This window comes from Neolamprologus multifasciatus, chromosome 18 (assembly GCF_963576455.1).
Source record: "Neolamprologus multifasciatus chromosome 18, fNeoMul1.2, whole genome shotgun sequence".
NCBI lineage: Eukaryota > Metazoa > Chordata > Actinopteri > Cichliformes > Cichlidae > Neolamprologus > Neolamprologus multifasciatus.
Genome location: NC_140456.1, coordinates 22,845,793 through 22,872,476, shown reverse-complemented (window position 1 = coordinate 22,872,476; position 26,684 = coordinate 22,845,793). Strand labels below are relative to the sequence as shown.

The window sequence follows — 26,684 nt, the reverse complement described above, 5'->3', positions numbered from 1 at the left end:
ATACGTTGGTAAGTATTTAGGCTTAAGTCCCCACCAGAATATAAAAACAAGCTCAAAACCCCCACACATACAGAGACTCAATTTCATCACCTCATCCAGGTTTTACGAGGTTTGTTCAACAGATGTTTGGTTAATTAGCTTGGCATGAACAGTAAAGGAGACGCTAGTGATAAGGCAGTGAAAACATAGAAAGGGAGAAACTGAAAACAGGCATTGTAGATGTTTGTAATGAACAAGTCATTAGTGATATACCCAAAGGCTGCAGTACAGACAACAAGAAGATTAGAAAATATGTAGTGTTACGGGGTACTCGAGATATTTTCAGCTGCGCATAATGACATTTTGGGAGAAATACTTATTTAGGTAAGACAGTTTACCCCACTTGTGCATTTTGGTGTATGTGTAGGTCTTTCTCACCTTCTCATAGTAGATAACCTCATATTCCACAATCACTCCATTGGGTCTCTCTGGGCCCTGCCAGGCCAAAGTCACACTGTCCTTGCTCCGCCTTTCCTTCAACACTACGCTAACTATAAAAAATAGAAAAAACAAAGGGAGAAAGCGTGAGTAAAAGAGAAAGTAGAGCTCTGCAAGACAGGCTGGTGCAGGACCATGACATGAGAAGACCCATGCTGCAATATGTCAGACATTTTATTGTGTTAATGAAACAGCTTAGAAGATGTGTGACACTCACGTGTATGTCATCTGCTGATGTGATCAGTGCAAACCCCAAACCCTACGACTTCCGATCCATTCACACATCGGAGCAGATGCTTGTGCGGTTTGAAAGTGTGTTTGCTTGTGCATGTGAGTGTGTGTGTATATGTGTATGTGTGTGCATAGTTGAGAGCGACAATCAAGGCATGTGGGGATTTTAATGAGGTTAACAACCTCCCACACCCCTTTCACCTTCCTCCCACCTCTCATACACAGTAGTATGAGACCTGAAAGAGATCGTCACCTTGCTACACTTCTGTTACGCAGTCCCCCCATGTGACATATGCAAATATGATTGCGCATGCAGGCAAGGGTGCAAAGATGTCATTTAGAGTCAGAGTGTTAGAGATGCTTCACATCAGTGTTTAGAGTTCTCACATAAGCATGATGCTATTTATAAAGAGTAGATGTTCAGGCCACATAATATGTTGCTTTTTATATATATATATATTTATATTTATATATTTTTTATAAGTATTTACTGCATATTAAATCCCCAAATGTCTTGAAACATAATAAATAATACTGTGAAAGAGCTTCCCGGCATCAACAAATACATTCATATGCAAATTGGGATGTCTTTGTTTAGGACTTGCACATGTTCTCACCTGTCTGCGATGTTGTGACATTTATCACGACTTTTCCCTTGGGTGTTGGACTTAAGGCCGACACTCCATTCTCACTCTCAATTGTGAAGCTGTAGTTGGAGTCTGGCTCCAAGTCGGTAACCAACACGGTTGTTGATGACAGACCAAAGTTCCTGGGAACAAAATGGACGTTGCTACCGCATTTTGTGCATTTCTTGCCATCACCAGAGCACTTTGTGCAATTGAGGTTGTAGATGATGTCTCCTCTGCCTCCGGTGTCTCTGGGTGGTGCCCACTCCAAGGTGACGCAGGTTTCATTCACAGTTGAGATGGGATTCTCAGGAGCAGATGGAGGACCTGAGAGAATACAAAGGCTCTGATCAGCTTCTGTATCTTTTTACTATTCATTATTTATTTATTACATACAAGTTCCTTTTAAACTGCTTTAACAACACTAAATCTAGTGTAAAGGTTTCTAAATGGAAACCTTGGTGAAACTGTACACAGCATTGGTTAACCATCATTGTCACTGCCTTCAAATGTTGCTTAAAAAGGACTAGAAATGCCCAAAATCTCACATGTTACAACTGGATTTAATAATGCACTTCCAAATATATAGTCATCTATAAAATAGTATTACAATACATGCGGCACCCTGCTAATTAATCCAAGCTATTCTAGCTTTTAATTGGTGAGAAGCATGGCATGAAATACAGACAAATATTATTTTTTGAAATATCCAGTCTTTCAATGTGCATCGTCTTCATGCTCATTACCAAATGAATTGCGATTTCTATAAAGAACAGACATCACGCTGATTAAATTACAAATTTAATTACTGACTTCAACCGCGAGGTGCATATTTTTCCAGTTTGTTAATTAGCTTTGAAATCGACAGTGATTGAAAGAGTTTGGCAGATTGTCACATCGAAGAATAATGTATCATATTGCACTTTCCAATTTCAATCTTAAACCTTTAAAGAGAATTCGTATAATATTAAATAGCCGATACTTGACTGCACAAAGATTTTTTACCATGTGAAATTAACTCACACCCCGAGAGTGCACTGCAGATAATAAATAGTAAGAGGACAATGATCTATGGAAAGTGCCCAAAGTAATTCTCACAAGTCAGTTGCATTTTATGATTTAGGTGGTTAATATCACTCTGAGCTTCAGCTGAAATGATTAGTTCATCACATTGTCAGAGTCCAAAGACTATGTCAGTAATCATTCTCAAGAAACCAAAGAAAGTTACACGCAAATGCTCTCCATTATACCTTTAGATGCAGCGCATTCTTCTTGAAAGACAGATTAATATAATATCCAGAGCTATGTGTTTAACATTCAGAACACCAAACTTAGGAAAATATATTTTAGATTCCATTAAACTCTTTTAAGACCACGGATATATCAGTGGAAAGGTCTGTTCTGAATCTGAAGAATCCTTGAAACACAAACACATCATCAAGGTAAGCTATTCCTGTAGCATGAGAACCACTCATATAGAAATCCCCGACTGTGGATACCCACAGCACAGCAAGGTGCCAGTATTTCAACCATATGGAATTTGGCAGTACATTCCATGCTGACATCTCATCAGGGTCCTGGCTGAGCCGTGAGCCCCAGGAGGGGACCAGCAGAGCTTGAGACTTTCTTGACTAACCCTCCCAGTGCTGAGACCCGGCAGCATGCGACGGAGCCCCTACTACGTATAATTGAGGCCGTTGGTTATAAATCTTCTAAAAGAGTGTGCCGACTTATTTTAATTCTGTCTTTTTTTTCTTTTCTCCATCCTCACTTCCCTTGGCCGCACTTAACTGTCCATCATCACCGTTGGTACTGATCGGTCCTTTATGACACTTAGATTATATGCCTCTGATACTCAACGATTTCCCCCACTGTTCTATTCTTTTCTTATGTCTCGAGTGTCACTCTCCGTCTTTCCATGACTAACTCTCTCACCTTTTCTCCTTATTTTCTCATTTTCCTTCCTCAATCCTCCATAGTGCTCTTCACCATTCAAGAGAGATGGCGTGCGCGTGTCTGCCCATACATATTTGAACAAACCGTTACTCATTTCCAGCTGATAACACCTGTCACATCTCACCTGCTACAACGATTAATGAGTGTAATCTACCATAACCTGATAATGGGTTTGAGTATGAGTGTGCATGCTTGTGTGTGTGTGTGTGTGTATGTGCACGCGTTCCTCAATATTTCTCAAGTTCCGTCTCTCTCCTCTGCCATGACAATGTCCTTTCCCACCTCCACTTCCCTCCGTCTATCTTAATCTATCTGTTTCTGTTTCTCCTGCACACTCAATCATCCCCCATCTTTTTGCGTCTTCTCTGTGTCTTTCCATGACTATGTAGCCCAAACTCTCTGGCTGTATGTGTGTGTGTGTGTGTGTCTACGTGTAAGAGAGAACCGAAAGAGAGAGCATTTGAACCACGTATCTGTGTGCTGTTCTTACAGCAATTGTATCCACTGCAAACTGATTCAATGAAAAGTAACTAAATAATTTCATAGCCCAACAATAATTTCATTATAGTGAACTGTAGTGAATATTGTGACTGTGATGGCTTGAACTTTCTGACAGTGTTTGAATCACTCACGTGTGCAAGCCATTGAGCGAGGGTCATTCTCAGCACGGTAGAACCCTTTCTCACAAATGCACTCTGTGGCTTGTTCCTGTGGGGAGGAGCTGTGAGGGGGGCATTTGGTGCAGTAGGCATCTGTAGCTGACGCTTTGTAGGTGCCAGGTCTGCATGCTGGAGCGAGGAAAGAAGATGAATATGGAATAAGAAGTTGTAAAATTGCCACAAACACAATACACAGTCAGCATTTATTAACCATAAAGAAAAGTGTTGCCAAACACTTGCTGTGAACACTTAAACACCAATTTACTATATTCTTGTTTGTAATGTGATGATAAAAGCTAGTCGTTGCAATTGCAGCAGAAATTCCTGCCTTGCTACAATGTGATTGTCTAAATTTGGCTGATTTGGACATAATACTGTCAGTTAATGTGACATTGTACAGGCCAAAGAAATTGCTGAGCTCTTAGAACAAAGTTGTGTTGCTAGAGAGACAAGAAATACACACAATCAGATGACTACTTTTGTTTTTATCTCTCGATCAAAAAAATCCAAACAATCTGAATTTATGTCTGCACGTGTCTCTCATCTGTCATGAAGTTTTGTCATCAAGTCCCCAAATCTTACTTTTAAGTTAATATTGCTATCATAATTTAAAAACATAAATAATACAGAAAGTATACAGAATTATACTTGAAGCCTGCACATAATAAAGAGAAGTCAGAGAAAAACTTACAAGTGTCCTACCCTTCTCCAAAAATGGATTTTTTTTTTCTAAGTTCTTATTTTGACTCTTAGTTATGTTTTAAACATAAGGATGGTCAAGTGTGTAACTGCAAAGTAACATGAGTGCTGGTGTTGCCATTCTTAACTAAAACTACATTCTGCTTCCTAACATAGACCAAATGAACACAAATCACATTTTTTTCCTCTCAACCAAGTAATTGCTTTGCCTAAATGTAACCAAGCAGTTTCAGTGTCAGTGCAAAAACATGTGAAAATAAAAACGATCTCTTTGAGACTTCTTAATACAAACTTTTTTGGCCTTTTGAAGTAGAAATGGTCTTGTATCTCATTTAAAAATCAATATAATTGCTTGTTCAGATAAGATGGTTACAATTCTATAACACATACCAAAAAATATAAACAATGCAGTAAAACATTTTTCTTTTCTTCTTTGTTTTTTGCAAAAGATAAGATACTACAGATACAGGTGGGTCACAGAATGTGCCATGCAGCGCTCGTGGCAAAGAACAGGAAAACAAAGTCTGATTTAATATGTTGTGACAATAGGTCTACGTGAGCGCCTTTCACATGAGGCCAAAAGACTGGTGTAACAACAGAGTTGTACGATACAATAACACAGTTCAACAGCAGATCAACTGTCATTCCTGTTATATAAGCATTAGATCTTCGGGCAACCGAGGGCTCAAAAATATATACAGCCGCAGTCACAGCAATAGTTACAATAATATAATATGACTACTGGTAGAGCTGTTACAGTAGCTGCACATTAGTCATTATGTGGAGTCATAAAACTGGGGAGGGAAAACCGTGATACCACTCAACAGGAGCAACCTACTGTAATAGACTGGGGACGTGAATGATTTCCCTTTTGCATCCTAGGCAGGAAAATAGAATTCCTGACTTTCCCTTTGGTAATCTGAATATAGATTACGGATGTATTTATTTATACATTCATAGTCCTGGTATTCCCGTTATTGTGAGGCTTTTTCTGCCACGGTGCTAAATAGTATTACAGTGTACAAAACTCTATGTAAGGAAAATGAGGGTGTCTCAAATGCAATTTGATAGGTGCTTGGCGTGTGTATGTGCACGTTTGTGTGGATATGTATACATGCAGCTACGAACAGGTTGGATCAATGATGCGACCGATTCCACCAGGTGCTGATTGCACCAAGCGCTCCTGTGTGAGAAGGTGTTAAGTATGCAGCGTGTGTGTGTGTGCAAACGCATGTGTTCGCCTGCTGATTGCTTGTGCTGCTGGTGAAGGTCATGGATTTAATCAAGCTACGCGTCACTTGTCCCAGAAAGGCTGTATATTACCACGCTAACACACACACGCACGCATATTCAATGCCGCGGTTAACCTGCAGACAGCGGAATAGAAAAGTGGCCTAAAAGTAGTTTGATTTCTCACTGTGCAGGTAAGTTCCTCCACCTGGATGCTGTGTGCTCACATACAGACAGTATTTTTAGGTAAATCATTCATCATAGGGGAGCAAAGTCCACTGGCACAATCCCCAAAAGACCTGAGAGAACACTGAGAGAAAAAAAAGGGGATGTGGGTGTGTAGGTGTAAAAATGAGAGAAAGAAAACGAGAAAGAAATGAAAGGAAAATAAAGGGAGTAGTAATTCTCAGAGGGTTTCTGCTCTCTTTCCTCCTTCCTGTCAGCCTTTAAGGTAATGGGTGCCTATGTGCTGTGCTGGTGACTGTGTGTGTTCCTGTTGGCTGGGCCGTAGGAGCACGGTGGAAAAGCGTCTTTTCTCCTGGGGGGACGCTGCATCCGGAGAGTCCTGGCTACAGGCGCTAGCCAGCCACAGAGGCACAAAGGGCCTCAGCGGTAAAGGACAGACAGGGCACCCTATGCCAGCCTTGGCACACATACAACTGCCTGATCAAAAACTTTGTTCAAGAATGGTGACTTGGCCAGTATGAGTAGAGCTTCCTCATGTGCTGCTTTCTACTCCCTTTTCCCACCTCTTTTACTTTCTTAGTAACCCTTTTCCTTCTCTCTCTCTCTCCTTCCTCTCTCTCTCTGCTTCTCTCGCTACTTTTCTCAAGCTACTCCCAGAGTCTGCCCCATGGGAAATATGTTACTTGAGTTGGTTCCCTTATGATTAATGATTTACCACAGATATAAAAAAAAAAGGGACAAGAAGCCTGAAGCAGTAAGACAGTGATCGCATAAACATACACACAAAGCAGATGCACACAAGAGCAAAAGTTTAGACACAAAAACTATGTCGTAGAACTATGAGCTAACTCCAAATTAACATTTTCCTCAGCTGACGGTGTTGTGTGTGTGTGTGTGCGCGCGCGTGTTTTTCAGATCTGTGTATGCATTTCTGCGTATGATAAAGAGTGGCCTCAGATCCAGTGTCCTATTAATTATTCATGTGGTCACTAGAGAGAGTCGGTGTATTTATGCCAATCGATAGCTCTTAGATATGATATAGTACTGCTACTCAAGACACACCCTCAGTCACCATGCACTGATTGAGATGGGAACAGCACAACTTCTTCCTTTGGGAAAAACACTGTACACAAGAGATGATTGAGTTCTGTTCCACTCCACATCTTATTGTTTTATAGGACCGCAAAAACTGATTAGTTCTATAAATCTATTATAAAATGCCAGAAGAAAATAAAATAAACATATTGCAGCTTCCCAGGGCCCTTTGAAGTCCTGTGTGTACACAAACTCCATAGAAAAGCTATTCTTAGCTGCCAGGTCTGAAAAGAGTTGCCGAAGTGCCTTAAACCTGCAATTATGCACAGGAAGTGACTCCCTTCCAGTTGTGGAGAAGTCTATGACAAAATGACGTTACGTCTTCAGATTTAATACCTCAGTAAATACATTTATAGTTTTTTTGTGGTCCCAGTACCCAGTTTCAAATCTTATGGAATATACACAGTGTTCATTTTGTATATACACAGTGATGGAACCCTTCGAGTACCCCTCAAGTGCCCAAGAATAAAATAGGTGATTAAACAGGGTGTTTTTTATGGGATGGCAACCTTGCAATCGATAAGCCGTTGTCATCTGAGCTTGTGGTGTCATCAGTTTCTCAGTCAGAGCCACTTCTTCTCTTAAATTACAGCTTCACAAACTATAGCCAAAGCTCAAAACTTCAGACTTGAAACGCAGGAGTCAATAAACAAACAGGTCCATCATCTATATGGTGTTTATAGGCACTCAGCAAAATATATATTCATCAACAAAGAATTTTCATCCTCTTGAGTTTTTTAGTATCTATTAACCCATGGTTTAGGTTTATTTTCCTCACAGTCTGACAGTTCTGGTTCACTCCCAGCACCCATCAGCCTTACTTTCAGCCCAAGGAGACAGTTGTTTTCAGTTAAAAGGTAGTGCGAGGTAGTGTATAACAATGGGGTTTTATAAACCCATTGCTCAACACCAAATGACAGACAGTTAGCAGCTAAAAAAGCCAGTAAAGCATTTAGCAGATGAAATAGCAAACACCTGCCTCAGGAATCGCTGGAGGGAAAAGAAACGCAAATGTTCGGCTACAAGAGTTCACCAGGTGATCAGATTCTTGAATTATTTTTTCTCGTGTTTGCATTCAGCATATGAGACTCTTTTCATACAGATTTTTGAGGATTAATGATTAAACCTGAGCAAACGCTCCTTGAATCTCATGAGAAAAAAGGAAAACTGCTAATGTTCACATGCCAGAAGCTGTGACAGTTTGTGACCATTTTTTTTCTTGACAAACGACTCAAATCGTCACCAAAACAGCAGTTAACGTCCTCTTTACTGACAAATTACATGCGCGTTTATTCCCAGTCTCTTTCCTCCTTTTAGTAGGCATAAAACTAACGTGCTGTGTTAGAACAGTGGTTCACAGCCTTTTTATTCCTTCCCTCGAGGATGAATATATTACAATCTCATCCTACACTTCTGCACACGTAGTACAGTCTATTTAAATTATTCTGTTCAAGGGTCAGGTATGTATGGAGCTGGTTAACTTTGTCTGTGAGCAAAGCTCTGACCTATGCCGTGATTAATGATTCCTGGCAGCTTTGATGACCCCTCGAGCCAGTTCAGGATACATTCTAACACGTTAGCTGTGTTTCTCTATGAACCGCTATGCTTCAGCAGTGATTAAATGCTTACACAAAAAACAGAAGCTGCTGACTGCAATAGTTCAGGAAACGTGTTCCATTAATGTTCAATAGGGCCTTTACAGATTTAGACGCAAGTGTACGCACAAGAACGCGAGCCCGATATCTCACCGTCAGAATCATTACGCGCTAATTGCATTCAACCAGGCGCCTCTGAATGTATGCAAAATCACCTCCGCTGCATTCTTCCGACACAAACACTTCCTCTTGATGACGGTGAGCGCTCTCCTCCTCTTCACTTCCCTTACAAAAGTTTAAGAGCTAATTGCTCCGTTCTTTTGCTTACTGTCGCGCTCGGTTCAAGTCAAATATTGGCTCTCGGCCGGATTTACCATAAAGGGCAGAAAAGAGGAGAAAATTGTGCGTGTGTGTGCATAGGTGGGGGGTACACTGTGTGTGTGAAAGGCCGTGTTCAGCTGGGAGGAAAGTTGTGTAAAGCTTGCTGGCCCATGGGAGATGAGCTCCATAATTGTCACCATGGCAACAGCCTTTCAAGATGGAACCCTTCGAGTACCCCTCAAGTGCCACAGCTCCCCGAGCACAGAGCAGTCTGTGTTGGAGTGAGAGTGTGTGTCTGTGTGTAAGTGCGTGTGTATATATACACATCCCCGAGTTGAAGCCAGCTACTTAAAAATTGATACATCAAGCGTCAGTGGAGAAATCTGACGAGATTGAAAGTGACGTCCTTTATGGCCACCGGGGTCACATCTGTAGGTGGGTTTGTTTGTGTTCATGCGTACATGCCTGTGAAACGTGTTTTCGGTCGAACTGACATTGTTGTCACACAAAACAAACCTCAGGAAGATGGTCAAAAATAGCATACGTGAAAAAAATTATGCGCAAAAAAAAGAAATGAATAAAAATGGCGGCCATCGAGCCAGGTTTACACCAAACGTGTGATACACAGAATAAAATACACAGTTCCATTACACGCTTAATGGTGCTTCACTATATAAACACATCATTTTGATTAATTGATTAACTGGAGCACAGCAAAGAGTGTGTACCTTTTAACAGCGGCAGAGGAGCATAACCCATGTGACTTTATTAACTGAAAATGTGCCGGTGACGTAAGTGATTTCAAACGTTAATAAGTGGAAGTAGCGTAAGAGGTGTTGTGTGCGGTGTAGAGCTCTGTTTATAGAGACCCAAGTAAAGTGTGTGTGGAGCTCTGTGTATGTGTGTGTGTGTAGTAATGAGGAGATCTGTGTGAGATAGAGATGTCAGCATCCAGAGTCCAACCCCCTGCTGAGATCCTCTAATCCTTAATCGGAGTTCATAACAACATTTAACACCATAATATTCCCCATTACTACTAATCCTGCCCCACACATGCACGCTCACACAAACACACAATTCCTGTGCAAGCATTCTGGGTTAAGAAATATCCCCAAGAAAGAAGGTATGTGCCTTATTTTAAAGTCAAGTTTGACACAAATCTATATGAAATTATTGGCAAACCACAAGTTGCATTGCAGAGTGCATAGGCTCATTTGCAAACACACTAAAGCTGACAGCAACGCTAATGTGAATGTTTGTTCACTAGCATACTGGGATTCAGTGCGCTAAAAAAATACATTTTAATGACTCATTCGAATATTTGTAGACTCTGATATTTTAACATCAGAGAGATTTACTTGTTCTAGCAGGAAAGGCTACTGAAAAAAACAATATATTGCAAATAGGAAACAAACAGAACAGACGTTGCCAGTATCAAGGGATATTTGCTGATTTGAAAATCTATGTGTATAGACAGTCCATCCCACCATAGAAAAGGTGTTAAAATACACTGCCAAGATGTTTATGATAGAATCCATTTATTTACAAATGTAGGACTGTGCGGGAATACGAGGGATATGGCTTATAGAAAAACACCTCATAATTAATCAGAAGCATATCTGTTCTCTGTGAGTGACAGTTCTGGAAATGCTCTGCTGTTAAAGACACGGGCCTTGAGGTTTTAGTGTACAGTGAGTTTACATTACTGACACCTAGTTCAGCTGCTACTGCTCAACACATGTGAGTGAAGCTCACAGTGGGGTTATTCTTAAAACTCTGATGTTTTCTTTGGAAGCACATGATGTATAGCAGCAGTCGCTTTTAACTGACTCTGGCAAGTTAGGATCACATGTTTGCAGAGCGGGCATGAGCCGTGACCACATGGAAGTCATAGACCTCTATGATTGATGCCTCTGGACAGACCCCTACTCTATTTATGGCGTCTTACAACTTCTCTGACACGCGTGCGCATAAAGGCACAAGACCACAGTGGATATGAAATGGTTTGTGATGTCCAGTACATGAAGCACATGAGTACACCCAGGCTGATTTCTGATCTACTCTCTGTCCCTTGGACATCAGCCAATTACTGAGAGCGGCCAAGGGGAACTACAGGATGAAGCCCTCTCTCTCTTCCTAATTCTCTCCATATCTGTCTTTTTTCTGCCTTTCTTTGTTTCTGTTTTTCTCTAACTTTCTGTGTCCCCTACTGTCTGTCTACTTATGTTTTACTTCCATTCTCACCATCTCTATTTGATTCTCATTGTGTGTGTGTGTGTGTGTGTCAGAGAGAGAGAGTGAGAGAGCAAAAGAAAGGCCGCGTATGTATGTGTGTCTTTATTTCCCAGTGGGCTGTCTGTCATACTTTGACCCTGACCTTCTCCAGAGCTCTTGCACAAATATTTACTCTCTCGCTGACAGGCACACACACATACACAAACCGCTCAAAAAAAAAAAAGAAAAAAGAAAAAAAAATCAGGGAAAGAGAGCGAAAAAGAGAGAGCTCAATTTCAGTACAATTAAAGCAAACCACATCTACACAGAAACACACTTTTCTAGTGGTAACCCAAGATGATGGCACGCTAATTTTGAGCCTGGGTGATTATCTTGCCGTCTAAAAACAGATAAAATAGATCCCAGGTGCATGTGTGTTTCTGTGTGAGCGGGGTCATGGGCGAGGGACGGAAAGAAAGAGAGGGAGAAAGCATGACAGGCCAATAGAAGTCTGCTGGGAGTTTGACTCACAGTCTGAATAACTTATTCTTCTGTCTGTTTTGCCATCAAGATAAAAGGCTGTAGGAACACAGCATCTCCTTTTGAACAAAGCCCACCAGACCGACACAAAAACACACACAAAGAACAAACTTTTACTATTAACACACAACTTTTTGCCTCAGTAGCCACGTGCAGCTTAAATATCTTCATTAAAACATTACACACACACGACAGTAAACGTGCCCACATCGGCCGGCCCCGTGACCAGAAGAGTGTGTGTAGGAGGGGCAGTGAGCCTCCTTTACTCATCCACGTTATTTTCAGTTCATCACTCTCAATAATTCATTTTCTGAGGCAGGCAAGGAAAGGAGAGCCCTGTGGCTGTTTCTCTGTGTCAGTCATAAACACACTCTGCCAGATGTACCTGTCATGTGGGACGCCATATTTTCACTGCCTTTAATCTGTGTGTGGGCAGTGGATGACTTTGTCAGCCAAACTCGCAGCAAATCGAATTGAGATAGCACAAATTTGCACTTGTATGTTTCAATCTCTTTCAAAGTTGAAGACCGCAACATGGTTAGGATTTAGAAAGAGCTAACACTAAAGCAGCAGAAAAACAATGTTTAAGCTTCCTGCCTTCCTCAAGGTCACACTGGATCAAAAGTATTTAGAGTTAGTTTCTAAGTGTGTGCTTATTTATGATACCTCTATTTCTCTGTGTGTGTGTGTCTGTGCTTCAATCTATATCTGAGAGATAAAGAGTTGCCTGGTTAAGAGTAAAGTGTTCCATAAATACATCCCCTTACTATGTGTATGCCCCTTACTCAAGGTAAAGCAAGTCAAGGTTGCCACGGGAAAAATACCAATGCATGTTTTACATTACAAAAAAATGCTCAATTCAGTCCTGCAGAAGCTTTTTATCTGAATAAATATCGACAAAACAATTAGATCTCCGGCCAGATCAACAAATGAAGCAGCCTTGAAAGCTAATGACACTCGTAGACCTAAATGATGTCCTTTTAGCATGGGAATGCAGCTGGGTGGCAAGAAGCCATAAGGAGAGGACTCTGTGATTCATGCTGCTATTTTCAGCCTAATTTAAATGATTTAGACTCAAATTGTATGTTTGCAGTTTGTTTGTTTGTTTGTTTGTTTGGAGATGTTAGTCTCTTGTTCTTCAACAATAATTCTTTATAACCTATAATACATTCACGAGTACAACGAAACAGTGTCCTTCGGTTGTCCTTGTTGCTCTTGGAAAATAAAATAGACAAGCAGACACCATTAGAAGTTTAGCATAGCAAGGTTGCTATGTGCACATGATATACTGAAGTTTTTCAAAACTTGATCAGCTATAATATCGACAAAAACATTTAGGTGTGATTATTGGGTAAGTTCTAGAGGTTTATGGAGACTCTATCATGTAGCGTTCAATTCAGCTTCATTTACAATATGTAGTACCACTTTACAACAACAGTCCCCTCAAAGCACTTTAAATTGTTAGGTAAAGACCCTACAATATTATAAAGAAACTCCAATGATCACATGACCCCCTATGAGCAAGTGCATGGTGACAGAGGGAAGGAAAAACTCCATTTTAACAGAAAAAAAAGATTGTGGAAGGACCAGACTCAGGGACGGACACCCATTTGCTGTGACGGCCAGTTGGGTGTGACCAGAAGGAGACAGGATAATAGACACACTATGGGAGGGAGTGTTTAAACATAGTAATAAACACACACCTCTAGTGCAGCCTAAACCTTTTGTAGGGATGTTCAGGTCACCGGATCCAGCCCTAACTATCACGATAAGGAATGTATTACTAAATATAGTTTTATGCCTAATCTTAAAAGTAAAGTGTCTCTTTCAGGAGGGTGGCCTGATAGCTGAAGGCTCTACTTCTTATTTGACTTTTAGAAACTCTAGTAAATGGTATAAGACAGTAATGTCTTTGTATCCAGTTTTGCCAAGACTCCATGAAAAAGTATTTTTTTTCTTAATGTTGACAAGCAGGCAAAAAATACTGAGTTCTCCTTTTCAGACCACTAACATTCACCTCTCTCTGCAAATTCTTTGCCTCGCATCTCTTCCCAGAAAAAGGCAAATCATTTCCAGTAAACTGTTTTTACTACCTAGACAAGGCGTCCTTCAAGCCTACAGGCATCGCTGAAAAATTCTACCTATACCACTACAGCAGCTGGTCTGGAAAGCAATATTTATAACAAAGAGAAAATTAATGATGTAACTATGCGCTTTGTTCTTGCTCTTTGTTCCGTCTAACGCTGCAGCTGAAAAGTCATTTGGAATCTTTGTGAATGTTACCTTCTGGCTGTGAAACAATAGCACAGCTGTAATAAATAGAAAAGCAGCAGCGAATTGAACTACATCTGTACACTGGAGCTGAACAACCAGGCCTGTGCAGTGCCAGACCTATCAACCTGACAGGCTGATCGTACATCTGGAAGTAATCCATAAACTAGAAAGAGAAAGAGGGAGGGATGAGGGGAAAGGGTCAATGGCCGCCTTCCTGTTCTTGTGCTTCCTGTTCAACAAACCCACTGGCTACATTCAGGCGCCTTTGATTTTAAACTGAGAAAACTGGAGACTGATTCGAGACTATAGAAATGTGAAAATTATGAGCTTTCCCATGAGTGCACACATGTTTATCCCTAACTGGAACTCAACGGCATATGGAAGATGCCAATTAATGGGAACTGTACCCAAAGGAAACACACTCTCCCCTCTATACCTCTCCTCTCTCTCTCACTGCTTCAGTCTGTGGGGAATAGTGCTAAATAAGGACGTGAAGAGTTGAAACATGCGTTAACAGTTTCTCAGTCCTTGGCCTGCTTTTTCTCTTTTCCTCTTAGGGTTTGTTCACACGGTTCAACCCACTGCACCAGACTCAGCCATACAATGTCCCGTCACTTCAAAGCCACCTTTGTGTCCTCTGGTTTTGTTGCTTCAAAAGGCACAAACGCCACCTTGGTGTTAAGGTGGCATTTGGCAGCTCGTCTTATGTGTGGCGAGTGATCAGCCATCGCAGAAGAAGAGCTTTGTGACTGTGCATGAATAGACATTATCTGGGTCAGTGTTGTGTGGGTATGTAGATGGGGACTACGTGTGTATGGAGGATATAGCGAGAGCCTAAGCCTTTGTGATTTCGTGTCATTTATTCAAACACAAAAGAGAGGAGATGAGAAAGAGGGAGAGGGGAAAAGGGATGGAGTTAAGGAGGGACATGTGAGAGAGAGGAGATAAAGGAGAATAAAGGAGTAATGAAGGAAAATGTGGCTGTCATTAACCAAATAAATGAACAGGGAAGTCAGACAGCCAGTGCAGCAGAAAGGCACGCACTCGCACAGACAGGTAGAGGGACAGAAAACTGGCCTCCACTTGGCACATGTATCCGTTTGTCCTTTAAGAACATCTGGATCGTAATAACACCCTGCTTCCTAACACTTCAGTAGCTTGCTGCCCCCGTGCCTGCAGCAGCGTGCACACGTACACTTCATATACTGTATGCACACAAAAATCTTCTGACTAGCTGTCTAAATCCTTCTGTTAGCCGCCCACTACCTTTCTATCCACACCTACATGCTCTCAAGCTCCCCGAGCTGCCAGCACAAGAACAGCAATGAAATAAGAGGTGTGTGCGTGTGTTTGTGTGTGTACATGTGTGTGAGACATAACATACAGTAGGGAGCTCTTGACCTTCAAAAGTCTGTATCTGATCAAAATAAAATGCTTGCTTTACCCACTGCTTCAACTGTCCACATTAGCCATTCACACATGCACACACACCCACTCTTCTGCTGTTGAGGGTAGAGGGAATAAAAAAAAGAGGTAGGTTTCCTACTGAGCTTTCAGCATAAACATGCGCACACACATAAACACACACACACAAAAGCTCAGTCTCTTTCATAGGTGTGAAGATTAGCCTTTCCCTGTGTCTGCTCCCTCTTTAGACCTTTCATTATGAAGGGAGGACTGAAATCCTCTTATGAGATATAAAGTGTAAAATTCTATTGTACATATGCTTCTGAGCATTATGCGTTTTCCTGATACTTTTGCATGTCCAAAAGTCTTGGAATATCTCCATGTTTCCCCAAACACCTGATTTGTCTGATTCACTGAGCGCCTGAGTCGGGGGGATTTTTATTTCTACGTTGACTGACTTTTGTACACTATGTATGAAAGGACAAATTTGTCATTGGATCAACAACAATTTGTCTTTATTACAAGCACTTCTAAAAAGCTTTTGTTTGTAGGATTCAGTCGTTGAGCAAAGATTTCAGTTTTGATCTCTTTGCATCCTCAATGATACCGAACATGGTTACCTCCATTCAAAAATGCCCCAACAACAAACATCTTTGCATATAACCACCTACATAACACTCTGTATGTTTCACTATTTTATTTATGCATTGATTGTAAGAAATCCATCCATCCATCCATCCATCCATCCATCCATCCATCCATCCATCCACTGTAACCCCCAGGACACCTGGGATAGGCTTTGAAGTGGTGCATTAAGAGATATAACAAGTTATTTGTTGAGTTTGAGAAGCTCGTGTAGGGGATTTTATTATCTTTGATTATTTTTCAGTCTTTATGCTAAGTTAAACAGTTTATACTCTTTTATTAATGAGTCTAACTATTAAAATATTCTGTGTAGCAACCCAGTGTCTCTGTAGTGATAAGCGATCAGATAATTCACACCAAATCAGATGCACATTGGTCTCGTTCCTCAGTATTTCGCGCTTTGGTTTCGATCCAATTGGAGAAGTGAAAAGAACAGCAGGAGAGCTGAGTGGAATCAGTATGAGGAATGTGGTGTTACTTTGAAAAGTTCCTCTTGTAAACTACTTCATGGCAGCATCGAAACAGCAAATGAATAAGAAAAAGGGGGAAAAAAGGACTATCAGACAAGTGGACGGACAGACGTGTGATGCTGACCCATATTATTTTCAGCTCAGAAAGAAGGAGAGAAGAGGAAGGGAGGAAAACTTGTGTTGAGGTGACATGTGTCTGCCCTCCTTCAATTCGTCTCCTCCATCTCTCCACATCTGAGGCATTAATTGGTGCTGTCAGACCCACAGAGAAGGACAGAACACACGAGCGCACACGTAGGTGACACAGCTACATACATACACACCCACACACGCTCCTGCCCTTCAGCATGTACCCCTAGGGCTTAAAGCAGGAGAGGTTTGAGAGGAGTATTCACTACATCCCCTACTAGCTATGAAAGACAGAGACAACAGGAGAGGGCAAGGGAGTATGCAGTGAAAATAGAGGGGATAGAAGAAAACAGTGGCAGACAGAAACAGAAAGGACGAGCAGGACTAGAATGCACAAGAGACAAAGGCACATAGAATAAAGAAAGCAGGAGAAGGAAAGAGGAGGGAGTGGAGGAGCGGGGCTTTGGCTACGCAGACAGAGACTTCTGCATGGGGTGAAGAGAGACGGAGTTGAACTGACAAGGTAGTGCAAAAGCTACACAGAGGGAGAGAAGGGGAGAGAGGGCGATTATGCAACTTCAGTAGTGACAAAGCAGATGAGTATGATTTCTTGAGACTGAGCAAAGGAGTTAAAGGCCATTGCAGTAACACTGCTTTTAGTGCATGGCTGAAAACACAACTAATGGCATTAGCAGAGTGCATCTACTGCCATAGCCAGTAGCATGAATCAAAATTTTTAATGAAGGTGATCCAGGTCAGTACTAAAGGTTAGTCAGTTCCTTCTTGGTAGATGGTCCCTTCTGTTTTTAAACTTTATATTAAAAGCCCCATAAGTTTCTTATTTAAAAAAAAAGTAGAGGGGGTATAAGACAGCATCTTCAAGAATGAACAATCAAGACTAAACTTTCATTCATCGTATTGGTTATCACAACATAGAATAATTTAGTCTATGAAAAAAAAATGTTGATACCTCTAAAAGTATTGTTTTTTTGGGTCTTTCTCAGAAACAGAAGGTCAAGGAAGAAATTATTCGACCTGTAATAGTAAAGCAAATAAATCTTTGTCCTTGATTTTAATGACTGTCTTTAATAGGACTGGATAAGAGTGAGTGCCACAGGCAAGTTAGCAAAAGCCAAAAAGCATTACCGTTAATTTGTTTTGGTCCTTTAATGAGATTTCCAGGCAATAAAAAGAACATGGAGTCATATATCATCACTGTCGCATTAATTATGATAACTCAGTAAAAATATATCAAGATGACAGAAGACTGTTTACATCTCAACCTCGTGGTTTGTTTTTGCTTATGTTATTCAAAATTAAGACCACATTTCCCATGAATACCGCTGTATCCCATTCCACAGTCTGTTGATATGTGCGCTGTTTATCCTGGACAATGTATTTCCCCTTATATGTCATGAAACAACCCGTCGGATTTAATCTAGCACAGTGCCCTCGATTAACAAGATCAAAACACACATATCCATACATTTAAACACACTTAGCTTCACACTCTGTCCGGGGAACGGGAAGCATTGGGTTGGAAAAGGGAAGGAGAGAAAGATGAACCCATGATCTATAAATGTTTAACAAGTGCAGACAGAGGAGATAAGGGCTGCTAGGAGGAGAAGTGAGACAGAAAGAAAAATGGTGAGGTGGAAGAAAAAAAAAAGAAGACAATGTCAGAGGACGCGGGTGGGGAGCAAAATGGGTGGCTTGTCGAAAACGAGAGGTGGAGAACAGTCCCATAATAGAAGGAGACATCACAAAAAAGGTTAGAAAATCGACAAGGGGAGGGGAAAGAGACAGAAACTGTGAAAAAAAGCTGTAATTGGAGGTGCCTGGTGGTTGTCTAACACAGAGGGGCTAGTAATGATTCCATTAGCGCTTTGCACCGTGAGAAAGAAAAGACAGAAAAACAAAGAGAAAGGAAGGCAGAGGGAAAGAATGACAGAGAGAGAAAGAGAAGCCAAAGACAAGGAAAAGATTCACAGAGAACATAGGACGATAACAGTGAATGTCAAAGGTGCTAAATGGTAGAAAAGAAAAAAAAAACAAGCAAAGAAAAGGAACAAGAAGGAAGGAGAGAATTGAAGACATCCATTAAATGGCTCGCTCACTTGTGCTACAATGACAATTACAAAATGCCCTCCTGCAGCTCTCCCCCCAAACCTCACCTCTTCATCTCTTTGTGTGACAGCAAACGGGAGCGGATGATTTAAATGCATTAGCAGAGTGTGTTTTCCCTATGGAAGACCTCCAGACCTCCAGACTGTTTCAGGCCAGGAACCTTTTGTTTGGAGCTGATGCAGAGCGCTGAGAGGACCCTTTAAAAGCCTGCCTGTTGTTCTCTCAGGAACACATTAAAGTGCAACGTACTGAGTTGATGTACTTTTTTTTGTTGTTGTGTGTCCTCTCATGTCTTTTGTGAATCCGCTTGCTAAAATGAGGCTGATTACGGATGCAGCCGCATTAGCTGGCTAAGTGAATTCTGACAAGGTAAGGTGATAGTATGAAAATAGAAGCGTGTTCATGCAAATGCAGCACAGGCACAAAGTTATTCAAAACAAAAGAAAGCCGGTTTCCAGGGAGTGAATTTTTGGCATTATTATGTTTGGCTGATATGTTTGGCTGACACTGGTGGGACAGCGAATTCTCCTGCTGTATGAGGAAATTTCATTGCTATGCAAATCCTTCCCATGATCCCACAAAAAATGTTTTTCCTAATACCGAGTAGGTGGCGCAGACATCCCTGCGGGTGGGAAGATTCAATTCACCACAAAGGAATTAAAATCTATTGAAAATGTTTATTTATTTATTTATTTCTTTTTGTTCCCAGAATAATTGCTACATATGAACTGAATACAGAAACCTGGCTTTCCTTCCCATGTTGAACACAGTGGACACCTGTTTTCCCTGCATCTCTGGTGACCCTAACCTATTAGACATGGGCTGTATATATTTCCTGACATGTGACCTCAGACTGCCAATAAGACTCCATCATTACCTTTGCACACAATTGCAGCACACACACATACGTGCACACACAAAAACTAGACTGTTTAGACTTTAGAGTTTAAGCCAGCTTGTTAAATGCTCCTTTATTACTCTATTTATTCTCTCTGGAGTGAGAAGAGTCAAGAATCTGGCCGACGAGGTCATGGAGATCACTGAGGTCAAGCACCCTGCTGTGTCAGACTGACTTTAAATAGTTTTTAGTACTGTGACAAAGACCTGCGTAGTGTAAACATCTGCCAGCAAGCTCGCCTGTCTAATAACTACAGTGTGTACGTTTACAAGACAGGCATGTAGCTCAACAGTCTGCGTTTCATGATTGAGATGCAGCTCGAGTTCTGCCACAATCTGCGCACATTACCAGTCTGCAAACTGCAGAGTACAGCTTGTTCTTATTCACTTGTCTCTAAGGCCCAACTGCCAAGTTTTCTGGGCGTCTTGGCTGCTGCTTCTCCCAAACAACTGAAATTGCATTATGCGCACCGATTTCAAGTCTGCAGTGATGAATATCTACGATTCCATTTTCTTTTCGGCGAGGAAGTGAGCCCGTAGGGACAGGTGACAGCATGAGCTTAATACAGCTTGCTCACTCAAACGCATGCATGCACAGTATGTACACACAAACTCACACATGCTGCACACACCATCTGGGGAGTTTTACAACTCAATAATCTGCTTCCTAAGGCATACCTTTTCCTCCCCTCCTGCAACACAACACACATCAATAAGCAGTTTCTCACACACACTCGCCTCTACTTGAGAAGGGAAAATGAGACGTTCAACTCTGTCAGACACACACACTCACACACACAAAAGAGGAGATGCCTTAAAGCAACTTCTACTCTTTCCTCTACAAAAGCTGTTTTTGCTGTATTGGGAAGGATGACACACACACACACACGCAGTTAAAAAAAAAAACACATTCACACAAAGTGTGTCCCTAACCTAAATACATAGAGTCATTGTCATTCCATCCTCTGTTTCACTGCAAAATTTACTACAGTGCATCTGCACGCAGAGGCAGCCACATAGATATGTACACACTTTTATACACAACACCACTTCCAAAAAAGTGGGGACACTGTGAAAAATGTGAATAAAAACAATAAAATAAACTGTAAATCTTTTAAAACTACTCACAGTACAACCTTTGAAAGTGAGATACTTCAGTGTTTTGGGAAAAATATGAGCTTATTTTGAATTTGATGGCAGCAGCGTGTCTCAAAAAAGTTGGGACTGAAAGTAGCAGCAAAATGGTGCAGCGAGAGTGCAGACAGGGACTAGAAAGAGAGAAAGCATCCTTCTACCAAACTGGCTTTTCTTTATTGGCTCTCTTTTAAATGTAGAATTCTCATTGTTTACAAGGTTTTGAATAATCAGGCCCCATCTTATCTTAAAGACCTCATAGTACCGTATCACCCCCTTTAGAGCACTTCACTCATAGACTGCAGGCTTACTTGTTATTCCTAGAGTATTTAAAAGTAGAACGGGAGGCAGAGCCATCAGCTTTCAGGCTCCTCTTCTGTGGAACAACTCCCAGTTTGGATTCGGGAGACAGACACATCTCTCTGCATTTAATCATTAGTTATTATTAATCTCTGTCTGTCTTTCACAGTGTGTCTTTGTCCTGTCTTCCTCCACTCACAGCCAATGGCAGAGGTGCCCCTCCATGAGGCTGGTTCAGCTGGAAGTGTCTTTCTGCTAAAAGGGAGTTTTTTTTATTCCGTCTGTCGCCAAAGCGCTTGCTCATAGAGGTCATCTGATTGTCGGGGTGTTCTTTGTATTATTGTATGGTCTTTACTTTACAATATAAAGCACCTTAAGGAAACATTGTCGTGATTTGCTGCTATATAAATAAAAATTACTTGAATTGAACTGAATTGAATTAATCACCAAAACATGTCAGCACCACACCTTTTCCTCATTTGCCCTGTCTCTGTCTGTCTCTCCCACACAAATGCACAACCACTTGCATGCTTACATTTTGTCCCCTATATGCCTGAGGACCCCAGCCCCACTCACGTTGGCAAATGTCCTTGTTCTCCTCGAAGCCTGGTTTGCACACACACCTCCCGATGGGAACCAGCCATCCGCCGTCTGCACTGCAGTACATCTTGGGAGGCTCAAACTCCTCAGAGGCGTTCACACACACACCATGCACCTCAACCAGTGCTGTTTCTCCACCCGTTATTGTGTCAGGAAACTGGGCCAAATTTAGCACAGTGAGTGGACATTTCTTGTAGAAGACCCTCACGGAGACCAGAGCAATGCAGGCGCCCAGGTCCTGGAAGGCCAAGTAGAAACCCTTTTTACTCAAGTTGTTGATGGTCCGCACTTCCGTGTTTAGCTTCATGACACGGTCGCCAACGTCCACCTGTGAAGAAAAGATATATTTTACATGTGAGTTTGGTGAATGGGATAATGCAATCTTTAGCAAACTGAAAGCAATTGAAAGTGTTCTTATGCTCTCTCTGTGTGAGTATCCATACCTGTGTAAAGCTCTCATCTGCTGCAATAGTGTCAATTTTGATGTACTGACTTTCCTTAATAAACCACAGGTTTGCATTGTTGGACTCATAGTAGTACATGTTGAATGTCTGCAAAAACAAACAGTTTTCAGGCAGTAAAAATCAAAGATCACACACAAGACAGAACGACGCACAGTTAACCGAGACAGATAAAAAGTATGAGCGGGTCCATCCAATGTGAAATTTTAACAAGCCATCCACTGTTCTGCAGCTCTTCAGCAGCTTGTCTCCGTATCTCAGTGCATCTGTCTGGATTGAAAGTCAGCAACGCTGTCTGCAGCTTCATGAGAGCGCAGCTCTAAACTGTCACATTAAGCCCATTATTTATTCTAGAGATGTAGTAAGACTGAAAGGCATATAAGGGACAGACGAATTGAAATGTATACAGAACAGGGCAGTGTTATAAGAGAATGGAGGGCGGGAAAAAGATTAATAAAAAGAACGAAAAAAGCCTGTAGAATAAACTTTGATTTATTCTCCAGCTATTGCTTCGTGTTATTTTTCTGTGTTTCCCTGTTTGTGTTTTGTATTCTGACTGGAAACAGATGAAAAATAAGTTCTTTTGTATTTTTTAACTACATTACAGTAACTAGATTACACACACCTCCTTTTGACAGACCTGTTGATAATACACATGTTAACAACCTTCATATAAGAACAGGAAAAGCGATGGTCTTAAATATGCCTTAAATGTGCTTCCATTCATAAAGTTTACAGCACAGCAATAAATAAACTGCATTTAATGTGTCTAATTAAGATGTATCTACTAAGTCACACATTTGAGGAGTTAAAGAAGATGCTGCAAATGCTGCCGAGCACAGTGGATAGTCAGAGAATATTCTGCGACAACAACTGCAAACAAAAAACCACTCAACTTGAAATATAACTTACCCGTGTGCTATTGATCTAAAAAAAAAAAAAAAAAACACTAAGGAAATGTATTATTTTTTCTTCTTACTTCACACCAAAAATATTTCAAAGAGCAGACAGCTACACAGCAGAAGCCATGGAGCCTATCAACACTCAATGTTTTGCTCAGGACGAGTAGGCAAACGAGCAGCATAAATGCAACAGGAGGCCTTAAACACAAACACACACACCAGCTGCATCGGCATTTGTTATCTAACCGAAAAGCCCACATGCTGATCATGTGTTTATGAAACTTGCTTGTGTATTATGCTTGTGTGATGCAAACCTCTTTGCAGGTACCAGGGACCCCGGGTAGACTGTTACAGTCTCTTAGGGTGAATTTGATCTCAATGTGGACGCGCTGCGCTTCTTCCCGGCTGATGTGGCGCGTTCTCAGCCAGTTGTTTTGGTTGGCTTCCATGACGTTACACACCTGGTAGGTCCTCATCGGGGTATTCCTTTCATCCATGACACTGATCTCCTCCCACTGAGAATAAGAAACAGGAGGTAAATAGAGATGATTTATAATGACGTTTTTATTTGCTAGTTTAGCTTTTTCAAGCATATTTGGGACATTGTATATTAAAATAATTAAATTATTTAGCTTGGGGGCAAAGAAAGAATTAGGGTAAAAGGAGAAAGATTGCATGAAACTTCAGAGAAGAGGGAGGGAAGAAAAAAGGAAGAGAGAGTGAAAGGGGGAGTAAGTGGATGAGTGATGAGGGGATGGAGGAAGGAAAAGAGAAGTGATGAGGGCTGCTGAGAAGTATTTGTGTTAAAGGGGAAATCTCTTTAACTAAAGCATAAATTTCAAATCAAAGAGCAAGTGAACGTGAAACTGAGTCAGGGTGACGCTCAGCAGCACTGGGCCCAGGCTGACAACAGCACCCCTCCCTTTCATCGTTAGCGCGTGGACAAAGAGGATCTCAGTTTAAAGACCGGTTACAGGGAAACTGGGTCTAAGTTCAATGAACTGTGGTTTAGTGCAAAGCAACACTGCTCTGCAAGTTCTGTTTTCATGTATGGGTGACTATGAGTGATGATGTGTGTCAAGATCACTGAAGGACTGTCTTTGTCTATGCTGCACGTGTTCGCAAAGTGGGTATGTTTTCCTGAAGTGAACGGGCGATTTAATGCTTAAGAGGTAGACGTGTGTGTGAGACGTGCAGAGAGAGAGAGAGAAAGACAGAGAAGGAGAAAGAGAAGGAGTAGGTAGGACAGAGCTACTTTGTCTCCCATCATCTACTACCATCTGTTTCCACTTCTGACTACGGCTGTAATTGAGAACACTTCTCGCATGAGCAGGAAAACATTTCTATCTACTCACACATAGACAAGCACCCACATGCGTATAACACTCTCAGACAGACACACAAAGAAAAAGAACATTTTTATTCCTTAAAGAAAAGGAAAATAAACCAATGTGGTTTCAGTGTCTCAAGATATCTGATCCATTCAAGAGGACGCTAACTCAATTTTCTTTCACACACACACACACACACACACACACACACACACACACACACACACACACAGACACACACACACACACACACACATACACACACACACACACACACACACACCCGCACGCACGCACGCACGCACACACACACACACACACACACACACACACACACACACACCCGCACGCACACACACACACACACACACACACACACACACCCGCACGCACGCACGCACACACACACACACACACACAGACACACACACACACACACACATACACACACACACAAACTGGATAGGCTCTAGTTTGTGGCTGGGAATGAAGAGACCACCGTCTTTGTTCTGAGCTCCTGTCATCATCTTAAGGCTGAAGCCTTTAAGCTCCAGAGTGACGAGCACAGAGTTCCTTACATGTTCTCGTTACCCAGCCATGTTGCACCGTACTACAGTATACACAAATACGCTAACCTGTGCAAAATCAAACAACAGTGGACCCAGACCACGACCCACCAAGGTAAACACCAATTATCTCTGACATGTCCCAAAAGTCCAGAGAAATAAAGAAGAGACGGGCAAGGAAAGAGCCGAGTAAGCAGCAAAAATGCAAAGAGAAACTTTCAGACAAGCGAAGTCCAAGCTGAGGTTGAATTCTTGAGGTTAATCTGATGTGACAGCCCAACAACCCGGCAAAAGCCTGACGCATTTCACCTCGAAGTCCTGAGCACTAAAACAGAGCCACATAAAAACACACATTCTCACACACATTTGCGCTCACTCGCCAGCTCTCCTATGCGCTCAGATGCTTTTAATCTCCACAGCCTCTTCTACTGTGTATGAATTGGAGCTTGAACAAAACCAGCTCTCTCTTGATCCTAACCTTAACAGTACTTCAGCAGACAGAGAAATTCGAAGAAGAAGAAGAAAACAAGAGAATAAGAAGAAAAAGAAGAAGAAGAGGCAGAGGATTATTTAAGATGCTACAGTCAGCTGACACAAATGTCCCTGACAGGCAGTTAAGAGTTTGGAGATTATACACAGCATAAAGGACGTATTACTGCTCGCCGATTTTACAAACGCAGCGGCTGAGACTCGCTCTGATCAGCTGCACTCGATTCAACTGAAAGAACAAAAACGTAAGACTGAGGGAGGAAAAAAAATGAAGAAAGACGGTGAGAGAAAGAGGGAGAGAGAGGAATGAATGTTGGTAAATAACAGGCACGACTGGCAGCTAAATAGATCCATCTGTGCAGAGCGGAGACCAGTCGGACATCACAGGACGGTCACACATACCCACCCACACAAACACACAAAGCTGAGTCCCCGGGGAGGGGTGATTAAAGCATTTATGGGAATAGTCATTGAGGGATAAAAAGGGCTTTATAATGTCTTTGTTTATTTCTTTGTAGGCAGAGATTGGAGTGGCTGGATTGCTGCCACTTCCTGTTGAGCAACTTATTTCCCTGCTCGCAAAGTCTGCTCGTTGTCACTTCTGCCGGGTGTGAGACGCAGGTGTGCTTAGGAAGTTGAGAACAACCGGGCTTTTCTAATTTGCTAATGATACGTCACACAACTGAGAGAAAGTCTCCTAAAAATACAACTGAGGAAACGTTGGGATAGGCTCAAGGGTTTCAGCTATCTTGTTTAAGACGCAAGTGCACAAACACAAACACACATGCACACACAACTTATAACTATTGCCAGGGCTTTGTTGGCTCAAATCGAAACCCTCCTCCCTGAACTCTTAATCACCTCGGCCAATCAGCGCAGAGCCAGCTTGATTGCTTTGAAGTGAAGCAGAGACGTCGGCTCAGAGTTTAGGTTCAACCATTCACTGGCTTAACATAACATCCCTCCTTCTGCAATCATCTGATGGGTACACCTATGAGGACATAATTGGCCGCCAAACTCTGGAACAAGCTCTGGCTTAGCGAGGGGGAGAAAAAAAAAAGAAAGACAAATGACAGGGTAGGGGATAAAAAGTTGAGAAAAAATGGCAGGGGACCAGTGAGGG

At 41.7% G+C, this 26,684-nt stretch overlaps 1 protein-coding gene across 3 annotated transcripts in view; it reads right to left on the bottom strand.

Moving 5' to 3' along the window:
- LOC146497926 (ephrin type-A receptor 3-like) overlaps window positions 1–26,684 on the bottom strand; it is a 78,403-nt gene that overhangs the window by 35,229 nt on the left and 16,490 nt on the right. For all 3 annotated transcript variants that reach the window (XM_085139428.1, XM_085139426.1, XM_085139427.1), the window contains 6 exons: window positions 23,490–23,690; window positions 22,256–22,363; window positions 21,789–22,140; window positions 3,923–4,078; window positions 1,326–1,661; window positions 418–530 (listed from right to left, as the gene is read on the bottom strand). In XM_085139428.1, the coding sequence (XP_084995554.1) occupies window positions 418–530; window positions 1,326–1,661; window positions 3,923–4,078; window positions 21,789–22,140; window positions 22,256–22,363; window positions 23,490–23,690 (1,266 nt within the window). The remainder of the gene's footprint in view (window positions 1–417; window positions 531–1,325; window positions 1,662–3,922; window positions 4,079–21,788; window positions 22,141–22,255; window positions 22,364–23,489; window positions 23,691–26,684) is intronic.